The following is a 13,441-nucleotide window of genomic DNA, read 5'->3' as shown; positions in this document are numbered from 1 at the left end:
AAAATCTGCAAGACTAGGAACAGGAAAACCAAGCCACTGAAAAATCAGTGTCTCTAAACGTACAAAAACAGAGAGCTTTTGAAATTATATTTAGCCTGGGTTCCGATGGAGACTTGGGGGATGGAGAGAGAGACCTGACAGGGGGTACCCAGCCCCAAGACCACCCTACAGCTTTATGCCCTCACTCTACAGCGTTGGGTTCAGCTAAGCTTTCCAATGCAAGGGATGAAACTCAGCAGTAACACCAATCCCACTTTCTCCTCAAGTTACTTTTAAAATATGGCAGAGGTCACAACCAAGCAGAAATGGGATAGTATAAAAGTTGTCCCAGGCTGTTCATTCTCTGCAAGTTCAGAATAATTGTATGTCAGTAGAATTCTTATGATGAGCAGCTTCATGAAGTGGTGGCACCAGACACACCCAACGCCACCTCCTTCCCCCACACCACCATCTGCAACGTGCTACAACTGGCAACTCCAGTGGGCGTCAAACTAAAGTCCAGACTTTGGAAAAACAGAGTTCCCTCGAGATCAGCACTGAGGGGGCAGCATAGTCCATGGACACCTTTGTCTGCTGCGATGTTTATATATGTTAAAGAGTATTGAAATGTCATAGCAAGACCAGGCACAAACTTGACATGAATTATAGACATCAAGAGGATGCCATGCAGCAGAACAAATGTTTCAGGCGCACAAACTCCCACCCACTGGCTTTTGCCCGAGGAGACATACAGCAAGCATCGGTTCAGCTGTACATAAACAAGCCTTCAGGCATCAGTTTTACCTATGAAGTGTTGCCTGCAAGTGTTGGGAAGGAAGAAAGGAAGAGCAACTCTTTCAAGCTTCACACACAGCACAGAAAGACCCAAAGTAGACAATATTCCATTTGGTTCTTTTATTAGCAGAAGTTAAGAATACAGCAAGTAGTAAGATCCCATCTTATATGGAACCATCACCAGAGTCCCCAACCATCAAAACCCCAGAATGTGCTTCATTGCTTTCAACAGTAAGCAATTTTTAAAAAGAAATATACTGAACAAGGCCACTATTTAATGGGGAAGGAAAGAAGCTGTAGGTCCTAACTATTCTATGGCAATAACCTGCACACAGAGCAAGCAAGCCTCTGACTGCTGAGAGTAAGGCATTCAGGTGCCAACCTGGGAAGAGTTCTCAGCAAGAGCTACAGAAAAGTGCACAGCTAGGTTGCTTTGAGTGGAACACACAAACTTCTCAAACGGAGAGACTGACTGGGTTAAGAATAGCAGGTGGAGCACTGTGTTTTTGTAATAGTACTGTGCTGTGTAGGACCAGGACTCCCTTCAAGGAGTGAACGTGGGATGACCCAGGATGGAGGCCGCCCCATCCGCTGGTACTGTTACAGAGGCATCCCAAAGCGCCAGACGGACAACTCTGATTCTGATATGTGCTACGTTCTCCTCAGACACCAGTATGTTTCCTGCCAGGCAACTCTTTGTGGGGGATGCCAGTGCTATTAGCCCTTACATCCAAGTTAATACTGCTCTTTACTTCACTCTAGTACCACACAGACCTGCAATAAACAACTTCTGGCCCTACAGGCATCCAGTGTAGGGATCCTACTGAGAACACATCCCACTAAGCTCGCAGGCTCTATTGCAGCACCTCTTTCTGCAGCTGACCTCGCTCTCAGAGGCTTTACAAAGACTCCAGTCGAGGGGTGAAGCCTTAATATCCAGTCAACTTTTGGAAGGCATTCTGCTTCTACTTGACTCCATTAGGCAAAGGAACTCCCTAAAACACACTGCATGATACCCAGGTTACGGGAAGATTTTTGCAATCCATATTTTTCTCTTGAAGGATAAAAATTTGAACTTGCAGGAGTCTTGAAAACAAACAAAACAAAATCCAACCAAAAAACCCCCACCATAAAACAAAAACTCCTGCCCTTCACCTTCCTTCCTTGTGAAACGCAGCGTTTTATGAGCTGTTTAACTCATCTGTGAGAGAGGTAATTGCTCTGAATTTCCAACTAAACACTCCAAGCAATACCTGTGCCATAACAAACAAAACGTTCAAGTTTCATAACGCAACTCCAAAGATTCTCCTTCAGTGTGGCTTCTGACTGGGCTCCAAAGATCAAGCTACATCAATTACATAAGAGAAGGGTATATGCTTCCCCATGTATAGTAGGTGCGTCTGCTCCACAGCAGTCCAACTGAACTCTTAGTTTTAGGTTTCAGAAATACCAGCAGTCCCATTGCTAAAGCACAGATGGGAAGCAGACCTAAGGAAAAAGACAAAAAAAAAAAAAAAGAAAAGGAACTGCATTGGGCTGATCATAGATTTTTCCTCTTAAAAAGAAAAACCTGCAAACTCCCTTGGCCAATGGAGTCTGACACATGAGAAGGTAATGTGCTTGAGGTCTACAGTAACTGTTAACTCCAAGTCCTGCAGCACACAGATTCCTCTTTCCAGTCCATCTCAACCCCATCTCTGTTTCCCCTCACATGCTCAACTATCTTTTGACAAAGGCATCACCACCCTTTGCTAAGACCAAACAGGGCAAGCCTGCAAACGGCAACCATCTGCTCAACACAGGCCTTTGGGTGCAGGCAGGCACTGATGGAGTCGGACTGTTTGCCATTTCATGTGCAGTTATCCCACCACACTCCAGCTCATACGATGAGAATCAAAACAACACTGCCAGATCTGCTATCCAAAACTACACAGGCCACGCAAGCTTGGAAGGCAGCTGTCCCACACGCTTGGGCAGGGCACAGATGTGCCCTTGAGTAAATAAACTTGCTAACATTGTGACCTGGATGACAATGTGATTAATCCAGCATTCACAACCCTTGTGTGCACGTACAAAACCTACTCCAAGTGCTGGTCAAGACCCCACATTGCCCGGGGCATGGTGGCCACCAGGACAATCTGCAGGGCCAACATGCTTCACTCCTGGGAATTATACCTGGTCCTCCTGCAATCATTTATTTTGTGCAAAATTGAAACAGTGTGTGGTACTTGCATGTTGCATTCTTTACAAAAACCCTTTCCTTCCCCCCCCCCATTGTTTAAAACATTTATATAAATTTTATTTAAACAGAAAGTTAGAAATCTTATTTACAATTTGTTTTTCTCCCAAAAGAGCATCTAAAATCAATTCCCAAACCCTCCAAGAGGATATAAATTTAACCTTGATTTTTCTTTTTTTTTTTTTAAAAAAAGGAAATGCTAAGCTATCCCTCCCCGATTCTACAAATAAATATGGCATTGAACAGAAGCCGATTTGGAAAGGGTCCTCTGTAGCTCAATCTGTAGATCCCAAGAATAAATTAGGGTTTCAGAATTTCCTGGTCTTCAAATTGATTCATTCCATTGCTTGAGGTATAGAATTTATCTTGGTTAGTCAGAATCCCCGTGAAGCTCCGCGCCTCATCAGCTGAAACTTGGATTCTTCTTAGGTATTCATTTCACTAGCCTGTATGCTTCAGCCGCGCTCGCGGCACTGTTTTGGTTACGATCTTGGGCTGAAGGCTGGTTTTACTGCATCCCATCTTCCTCTGTGCAGCCTCCTCCGACCGTGAAACGGAACTCCTGGAGGTTCGAAACCCCGTGGAAGTGCACGAAAGCGCCAGCCACTACAAAGACGTGAAACAGCTGATGGGAGTGGAACTGCAGAAAAGAAAACACTTCTGTTCAGTCGGGGGGCTTTGGGTTCTAGTGATCCCCTGTCTTCAAAAAAGCCACACATTCAGCTGAAGTACACAGTAACACGTAGCAGTGCCTCAACCCACAAGCTGCAAAGTTCTTCAAGTTGTATATCAAAAGCCCATCCCTCTCCTATCACCAGCAAAATAATAAAGTTCTACACACACACACTCCCCTCGCCTGTTCCTTCAGTCATCTTAACCAGCTGGTCAATCAACAAATACACTACATAAACACTGTAGCACATCTTTGTGTAAGGACAAGGATAATTTCAGAGCTTTGGGCAAAAGGCTTAAGCAGGACACTTTTTAAAATTAGCTCCTCCACAACACACGCTGGTGGCTTATTAATAAATGGGCGCTCTCACACATTTAACAGGTACAAACTGTGCTCTGGTCACAGGCATAAGTTTTCCCAAGTGGATTTTCAGAATGTTACTATTCTATTTTTCATCACAGAGAAAAGGAAAACCTAGAAACAACCAGATGTTCTGAATGAATGCCCAGGATGCTATTGATTATAGTACAGCAGAACAAAAACCATGAGTGAGCTACATGACAAAGCATGCCCTTGTTTGAAGGAAGCCATAACCAATATGAATAATGCCCTTGAAAAATTTCTACAAATCTGTCTTTGCAGGCTCCACAGGAAGCTTGGAAAAGAGCTGGTGGTACAGCAGCACTTTCGGAGCCTCGCTCGTTATCACAAGAAGGCTTCGTTTGGCCATTTAAACAAACCTAGCAAACTGGTGCTGTGGAAAAGCCACTCAAACAACCCAGGCCTCATTCTCATTTCTGATTTTCTTTAGAGACCTTAAACTATCCTAGTGGAAGTACAGAGGTGTTCCAAAGGTCCACCTCCCTCTCACCTCTACTCTAGCTCTACCCAATTTCTTTACACCTTCCCCACGTATTTCCCCTCTCCAGTGTTTGTGATCTTTTCCCTCATATCAAGTTTCCCTCATCTGCTCCCTCATTCAGCCAACCTTCCCTTTTTCTGGGCCAGAGATCCCTCCAAAGCCCACTACCTCCATCCAGCACTTTCACTAGCTGCACAAGATGAGGAGTCAGACATGATCCTAGAGAACACATCAAACATCCAAGAAACAACCATGCACTATTCTGCACAGAAGCAAGGTAATATTAGGTGTTTGCAGGACCCTCAACACAGGTACACATAAAAAGGTTCACAAAGTCATTTACCCGCCTATTAAAGCTACCTAGTACATGTGCTGGGGTGAATTTGCATACCAGCAGCTACCTCAGACCAGCCAGTTTGTGCTCACTCAGCAAGAGAGGCACCAGATAAGCCAGGCTCAGAGAGGTCCCAGTTGTTTGGCCCCTTAAGACGTATGCTTCCGGTGCAAGAGTTTGCTACTTGCAGTAAGAAAACACTGACAACATCCTTCAGCCTGAAGGGGAACCAGCTTTCACATTGGCCTCCTCATCCAGTCATTCTGTAGACTCACCCAGATGTCACACTTGCCAGGGAAGAATCTCTCCGGGATGCGGGCAGCATATAGTGCGGCACCAGTGATGTACAGGCATGCCATGAGTGCCAGCCAGCCTATCTGCCCCATTGTGGCTGCTTTCAGGAGCCCCTCAGAGATGACAAAGTGCAGAGTGGGAATAACCCCACTAAGACCCAGACCTAGAAATACTCCTGGGAGGTAAAAAAAATGTGGAAGAGTCAGATTTGAACGCACTGGTGGTAAAGGGAAACAATGAAAACACAAAAGCTAGAGGGAAAATTTTTTGCCAAGGCAGCAGAAGGGAAAATTCCTGAAGCTGGAGGTCCCCAGAAGACCTTTATTGGAGAGGAAGTTAAAGAATGCACAGACTTTCTTCATATACCAGAAGCTACTTAGTTATTATACATTCCAGCAGATACTGGAATATTTCATTTAATGATCACGTCTGCCAGCTTTAATGTACATTAAGCCAGTTACACTTCTTGGACTGTAGAGGGCACTGAGACTACATGAACTAAACTCACTTTACCATAATCTCTCAACAAGAGCAAGACAAGGAGAAACAAAGAGATTGTTTATCATATACTGTACAAGTAGTCCTAGGAAACAGAAAAGTAGACTCTGAGGCTCATCTGATCTGCCATATATGAAAACGTGGTTTTATTCATTTAGATTTTAGCAGCAAGTACAGAAATCCTGTCAAAGTGTGTGGGGGGGGAATAATCATGTCCCATGCAGTTTGGAAGGCTGAACTCTCTGAAGGTGCACCCATAGCTTGTCCAGGAAATCTAGATTTTCTGTAGACAGCATGGGCAGGTTGAGTAACAAGAAATATTACTATTCAACCCAGCTGTGTTCAGATTCCACAGCTGCCCCCTAATGCTTTCTTTTTTCCTACCTCAGAATGTGAAACTAAATCTTTGTTCTTTCTGATCATGTGGAGAGAACAAACTAGGCTCTTTTTCTTAAATATGTGTTTTATCTAGGCAAATCATTCAGATTAATTAAATCATCCAACGATTTGCTAGTGTCTGTGCTTAGTACTACAAAACCAAGACAAACAGTAGAAGGAATATCCACATACAGACACCAAGCAGTCAGTCATTTTTTTGAGAGAGCAAAGCTGCTAGCTATAGCTAGAAATACTTCGCAATACCTGTCCTACTGCATGTGTTACTGTCCATTTCAGGAATGTACTTCCAGGACTTGCACTAGCCCTTATCTGTGCATCCAGTTGGCTATAATTAACGCTGAAAGAAAACCCATCAAGCTCCCAATCCAATAGCATTAGCTCTCTATAAAATTAAGCTCTCCTTAGTCTTCCCAAGATAGTTTTTCCAAGTGGCAAGTAGGAAGGAAGAAAAGCAGTCAAGAAGCAAAACTATTAACTGCAAGTCTTACCTGCCCTTACACCCCGGTATTCAGGGGTTGCAAACATGTCCCATTGTGAGACGATTATGGCTGCGATGCCCAGGACACAAATCACAATCAAGTAGATGAAGCAAGGCTGAGGGTTGCAATAGAAGGAGTAGTACAGCCATGGTACAAAGCTGCCCATTATGAGAAGCGCAATACCAGAGTAGTCCAGCCTAGAAGGAAACAAAAATCAGTTTTGTAAGAAACAGAAAGCTTTAGAAGTCCTCATACCAACACTTTCTTCTTCAGTAGACCACTTGTCTACTTCTCACTGCAAAATGAAGTTATTCTCACTATTGCAATTTACTTCCTGATGGCAACTCTTCCACCAAAGCCCTCCTACAGTGATGGATTACCTTGACAGCCAGCTAGTAAGGCCATTTTTGGACAGTCATCAGCAATATATACAGCAGCCATTAGACCAAAACTTTTTGAAGAAAACTGAGATTTAAGCTTCAGATGAAGAAAAAAAACAGCATGAGTCCTCTGAACACAAGAAAGGGTACACTGTTGCGAGAGCACAGCCAATGCAAACACTTTAGTATCTGACAAGTGTGAGTTAGTTAGGCATCAGCTTAAGTGACCACTGGGGAATAATGTCCCAATTTTCCAACTACACTGTTTTTTTGTATACACCAGTGAAGAAAAGGGATTTCTACAGGCACTGATTTTACCACACCCTGACAAAATGCTTCTACAAAAGATGATGTAGTTTAGTTTTCAGTAAGGAATTTTGAATTGCTGGGTTACTTTAGAGGTGGTCTTGCAGATTACACAACCCTAGGTTGAGTAATCTTAGGAAATAGGAGATATTTAGCAGTCAGTCAAAAAAAGAACACATAATAAAACCAGAAGACCAAGACATCTTCATACACATTGTGGAGCTCTCTTGCTAAGATTCAAAGTTACTCAGGACAGTTGAAATGACAAGAAGTGACAGTTGCACTAAAAATGCATAGTCCTGCAACTAAGCTCTAGGTATATTACTGGCAGCAGCAAGATGCATGCACACGCCCGCTGAAGAGTAGAAAATGAAGGTGTTCTAAGACTAAAATGACAGCACAAGAAGCTCATGCTGAAACAAACAGTAATTAGAAGAAGCTGCATTTAATCTCTGCTCAACTCTGTTCCAAAGTACATGCAGTCATGCAATGAACAACTCCTGCACTTGGGCTCCAGGCATAAATCCCAACTCTGTTTTCCCACCTGCTTCTTATTTGGCCTACCCCTGTCCTCCAGGCACTTACTTGGAGAAGAGCCGAGAAACACCTTCTGAGTGGCAATAAACTGTGTGGAAGAGCCATGAGAAGGAGAGGCAGAGTATGGCTCCCAAGAAGAACAATCCAACAACCACTTTCTCCTGCAAAGGTGCTACAAAGGACATGTTTGGCCGAAACATGTAAAAGATTCCCAGACAAAGGAAGAACACACATCCTGAAAAAAATAAGGCAGAATGGTGTTACGTACATGCATACTGAAAGCTTTTTCTTCCTAAAAGCAGGACTTTAATGTACAGGAGCACTAAACACAGAAGCTGTATTAAAACCTGCAGTGCACATGCAAAATAAAGTACTGCCCTATTTCAGTTATGCATTCCAAACCCATTTCTGTCTCAAACCCATGCAACAGACTTGCATGGATTCTCTAGTTTTAATTGTTTTGCATGATGCCCCACAACCTATTGGACATTCAAGAACAATGAAAAAAAAATCTGTTGCAAAATGTAAAAAGAGAAAGGCGTAGTTCAAAGAATTTTTTCCCTTCAATGCTCCTTGCAAATTGAAAATCACTCATACAAGGTGCAACTTAAGTGTGTTCCTGTAGCAAGAAATTATCTCAATTAACACCTACATACTTGGGAATAAAGAATATCTAATGGCAATTTATTAACAATTGGGAAATTTTCAATTCATTCCCTTACATTGAATACCATGATTAATGAGGTGTCATCCAACTCTGGCGGGATAAAACTAGGAGAGGGACACCAACCCGTTAATTTAACAGGTTACTAATGGAATGGTAACGGTGACCACCCCATTCTACCTTGCTCTCAATGAAAAAGAGCAATCAAACCAATTAGAATAGAACAATCGGAAAATACCTAGAAGGTGTGTCCAGATGTTACCAGTCTCTGTATGTATTCTGAAGATACTCTTGAAACAAGCCCGGAAGGAAGGCATGGGTGGTCTGTGTCCATGCAACAGGTAATCGTTGTCCTTTAGCCAGTCAGGCAGAACATCATGGGGAATGACTCTCCATCGGCCCTCCCATACCTAGAAGTTACAAGACTTTAGTTAAATGCAGGGAACTGAGCTCTTCTGTTCTATGGTACAAGTCAGAAAATCCATATTAGTAAAAGTGTTGGAGTAATCTATGAGTACAGTAAACGGCTGATGGGACATCCCTGGCGAAAAGGCTCTACATCTGAAATGCAATTAAGTCACTGTTCCCTATTCAGAACGGTATGATTATGAAGTTGAGCTGCACCACCAGAGAAAGAAAAACTTCAGTATTACATTGAACAGGTAAGCTATTGGGCTTCTTCACTGCTAACAAAGGGAGAGCTTTTAATTCATTTCCATATTCTGTTTTCACAAATCATCCTTCCCATTTAATTGAAAAAGTCTACACCTAGTTCTCTCCAATAAATAAATAAGTAAAAGTCTCTTCTTCTAACTACAAGCCAATCTGACTATATATTTGCTAGCATTTGGGGCAGTCTAGCAAAAAAAGTTACACCCATCAGCACTAATATGGGCCAGAGAGCATGAAGTGGCAAGAGTCCTGTAAGAAGTGGCCAGTCCCTTATCCAGGTTGGAATAAAAAAAGTTCCCACACTCCCAAAACAAATAGGGAGAGATCAGTTAAGGCAACAGATCCATGACTCTCAATTTCATCAGATTTCTTCTTTAAAGAGAGAGCGCGCATATGTGTACATGTCTAATTCTTGCAGCTGGTCCCAAATGAAAAAAAGTGTGCACAGGATTTCTTAGCGCTGCTTCAGTAACATAAGACACGTGTAGTCTTCAGTTTGGCTTCAGAAGCAGCACTGCCAAGCAGAGGGCACCAGGGAATTGCTTTATGTACCGGAGTTGTGTCTGCAGTATTCCTTGGATTTGTCGTCTGGCTATTAACACAGGAGCAAGCCTGAAGAATCCTGAAACACTAAGTTTAAAAAGCTACATTCTTATTCCATTTTCAACAAGAGCCCAGAGTTTTTAAATCAATTATCCACACTCCTTCATGGAAGCAAAACAAAACTAATTAGAATTACCAACCCAGTTGAAGACAAGGTTCTTAAATACATTCAACAAGAAAATTAACTGGTTTACTTCATGAACCAAAAATTTGAATTGAGGTAGAAACAGCAGGAAGGAATTAATTTTATACAATCCACCCTACAGAACATATAAAAAGGGGAAAAAATAAATAGTTTAGAACAAAAAATAAAACCACAAAAAAAAAAAGCCACCAAAACCAAACCAAACCAACAAAAAACCCAACAAGAAATTAAAACAAAAAACCCACCACACAGAAAAGACCACCAAATAATTAGGGTCCCTCTGTAAAAACATCAGAGAATAGTTCATAAAACCAGCAGGAAAAAGCATATAAAGGGGCAGCACTTCTTTGAGCAAGAAAGGAAGGGCCAGAGATTGATACAGACCCATGGCTTTAAAAAGTAGCAAAAATTGGGCCAGGTCAGCAATTACAAAATCTGCAGTAGATTTACTTAGATACATTTTTAATATGCCTTGTTTTATTTTTGAGTAACAGACAAAGCTTATTCTACAATGCATGCAAATGGTGCTGAAAAACCAAAGTATTCACAAGACTGAAAAAAACTGGGAAAAAATGACCTCGTAAATGAAAGTGCCTTGAACCAGAAACACTGGAAGCCTAAGGCTTTTATTCTGCTTTGCACTAACAGCTGTTTCTCAAGAGAGACTCCTCATTTGCCTGATCATATTTACAGTCTCATTTGTAATCCCTTTTGGTCCATGCTTTACAATTTATTAACTTATGACAGAATGAGATCCTGAGAAACCGTAGTGCTATAGTTATAACAAGAGATGCTCATGTGTACCTGCTCTACCTCACATTAGTAGTGCAGTTGCTGCAGGTACAGCTCTCTGAATTTTCTTAGAAAATGAAACTACTTCAGCGGTTTCCACGTGCCCTTACCTTACACACAAATTCTTCCATTCTCTCCATGGCATGGTGGGCTTGGAGAAGAGGTGACATTCCCATAAACCCTTCATCTTCTTGAGGTGACTCATCATTGTGTTTAGAATCCTCAGAACACTGGAGGGAAAAAACAGAGAAAATGTTTTGTAGAAAGATGAACAGAGAAAGGTGATGTTGTTTTCCATAGAAAGCTATGATTTGAGGTCTTAGAAAATTAAGAAGTCTTCTTTCCTTGTACCGTGCTGAGGAAGGAATTCAAAACAACCAGCAAAAAACTATCGCATTCTTCGTTATCTGAGAACAACTCGCATCTCAACCATTTTGCACATGTTTTCACCAGGCTTGGAAGAAAGCAGCATTCTTCTGTAAGTTACACTTCATTAAAGCCCAGATATGGAGTCTGAGGCTTGCAGCCTACCCACTTCTAGGGAAGGATTAATTCCTATTTTATGTTTCATTATCACTATGCCTGCCTTAACGCCTCTAACTTATCTGGCATTTTAGGATAATAAAAGGCAAGCCAAAAGGAGAATACATTTACCTTGTTATAAATGCTTCGCCTCAATTTTTGTTTGAATCTGAAGATCTATTCTGTTTAACTGACACTTCTGTTCAGCTCATAATTCAGTAATAGGCATTTACTCATTTATTTTACTTCCAAGGTATTCCAGAAACTAGTATGAAACTTTTGCCAGTTATACAACACAAGCTATCAAAGAAAAGCAGCAACAGACATAAAAGTTTAAAGCAAAATTCAAATGAAAAGAATCATCTGTATCCCCAAAGTTTACCAGGGAATTATAAAAATAAAAACAAAAAAAAACACCCCACTGAGCCTGGCTTTCAACCAGTACATATCACTAATAACTTTCTAGGAAAGAGTCACTAAGTTTGGTAGTTTTTAAAACTATGCTGACTTGTCACATCATCCACATTGTTATGATACACTAGGTTTCCATTTATAAAAAATGTGGGGCAGGAGGAGTGGGCGTCACAAGAGTACTAGATTCCCATTTGTTTACTACAATGTTCATGGCCCACCAGAGACTCCATTCAATACTGCAGCTTCCAAAGTACAAGTTTGAGAAAGCTAGAAAAGAGAGAATTAGTCTTTTGTACCCTTCAGGCTTGATGCCGAAAGTTGCCACGCACCTCATGAGTGAGCTAAGAAAGCCCCACGATCTGTATGGAGACCAGCCTCTTCTATATTACAAGGCAGAATGCTGCTTCTCCCCCCTCATATGAAGGTTAACAACTTTAAAATTGAGATTACTTATCAATAATACCATCCAAAGTGACTGAAGATCTAATATATAACCTCAGATACTTTATTTATAAATTATTATCAGTAATGCTAAGGTTAATGTCCTGAACACTGAGTCAGAGATCAGATCTGGTTATGTGTTTGTCCCACGTTACAGCTCTCTCCTTAGAATTAAGTCTTATTAACCATTTCCATGAACAAGTTAACTGAACAAACTGCCTAAAACTTTCTTCTTTTTTTTTTTAATAAATAAAAGGACAAGTCTTCAGACCTACAGTGAGCTTATCTAGGTTCAATATTTGGGGGGGGTGGCAGGGGGGAGGGTGTTTTGAGAGATAAATTACATGCTAATACTTCTTGTTGTAGTAGAGACTTGCAGTAGCCACTGAAGCTTCACCTTTTGAAGAGGTCTCCCCACCACATAGATCTTGACCCAATGTTGCTTATACAGCATGCAGATCTCTGCTACGCAATACATAGTATACGTCCTTCACATTTTACATATGACCTCACATTTGTGCATCCTAGGACAACTTGATTGACTAAATGAATCTTTGCACATAGCTCATGTTCCTTGTACAATCAACTCACCTTCATTTATCATTCCAGTCAACACCTCCTCTGAGCAAGTCTGGGCAATGATTTCATATTTTACAGCAGATTATTGATATAAATATTGATCAGCTCTAGGCAGATCCTAGAGCAATATAGAACAGTCTTAAACACACTTTCATTGTCTAGATTATCCCCTTAATTCTACTGAGAAAGGCATCAAGCACCACCAAGATGTAAATAGGTTTAATAGCCTTCTAAAATAGGCACATGTTCTGTTAGACCAGAAAGTGCGTTACTAAAAAACAAATTTCGTTTCATTCTGACTCAAGAACATTCACTGACATATCAATTTTACTGGCTTTTTCTATTAATGGATCTATCTTGTTAAGAGTCTCAGTTTTCAACACTATAAATAATTAACTCAAGGTCACAGAAACACAAAATGGTTTGGGTTGGAAGGGACCTTTAAAGATCATCTAGTCCAAGCCCCCTGCCATGGGGGTCTGGGTAAGATGCCCGTGATAACCTGCACAATGTTACAAATCAAAGAAATCTTTGGTTTCCAGGAACATGCCTTAACGGAAAAGCAAGGCTGGTGTTTTGGTTCCAGCATACTTGGCACAAGCAGCACTGCTATGCCTTTTTGCTACCCTAGAATTCCCTCCCCCAGCACCACATCACGACCAGCTGGAATGGGGTGAACAAGTTAGTAATCATCAATTTATAAAACTGGGTGGACTGAAGGAAAAAAGGTCCCTTACGGAATCAAAGCCTGTATTCATTGCAGTCTGCCCAGTGACTCAAAGCCAAAAAATGTTCATTTCCCCCCCTCCACATACTCCCATTTCTAGAATGATG

General features: G+C 41.5%; 1 protein-coding gene across 4 annotated transcripts in view; it reads right to left on the bottom strand.

Moving 5' to 3' along the window:
* Nucleotides 1-879: 879 nt before the first annotated feature.
* Nucleotides 880-13,441, bottom strand: part of ADIPOR2 (adiponectin receptor 2) — a 48,765-nt gene continuing 36,203 nt past the window's right edge. For all 4 annotated transcript variants that reach the window (XM_065841346.2, XM_071817626.1, XM_071817618.1 and 1 more), the window contains exons 3-8: nucleotides 10,762-10,881; nucleotides 8,678-8,849; nucleotides 7,824-8,010; nucleotides 6,562-6,749; nucleotides 5,158-5,351; nucleotides 880-3,653 (exon numbers count right to left, since the gene is read on the bottom strand). In XM_065841346.2, coding sequence (XP_065697418.1) covers nucleotides 3,522-3,653; nucleotides 5,158-5,351; nucleotides 6,562-6,749; nucleotides 7,824-8,010; nucleotides 8,678-8,849; nucleotides 10,762-10,881 — 993 coding nt within the window. In that variant the 3' untranslated portion in view covers nucleotides 880-3,521. The remainder of the gene's footprint in view (nucleotides 3,654-5,157; nucleotides 5,352-6,561; nucleotides 6,750-7,823; nucleotides 8,011-8,677; nucleotides 8,850-10,761; nucleotides 10,882-13,441) is intronic.

The sequence above is a fragment of the Patagioenas fasciata genome, chromosome 1 (assembly GCF_037038585.1).
Source record: "Patagioenas fasciata isolate bPatFas1 chromosome 1, bPatFas1.hap1, whole genome shotgun sequence".
NCBI lineage: Eukaryota > Metazoa > Chordata > Aves > Columbiformes > Columbidae > Patagioenas > Patagioenas fasciata.
The sequence above is the reverse complement of the archived record's forward strand: the minus strand, read 5'-3'. Positions and strand labels throughout refer to the sequence as shown.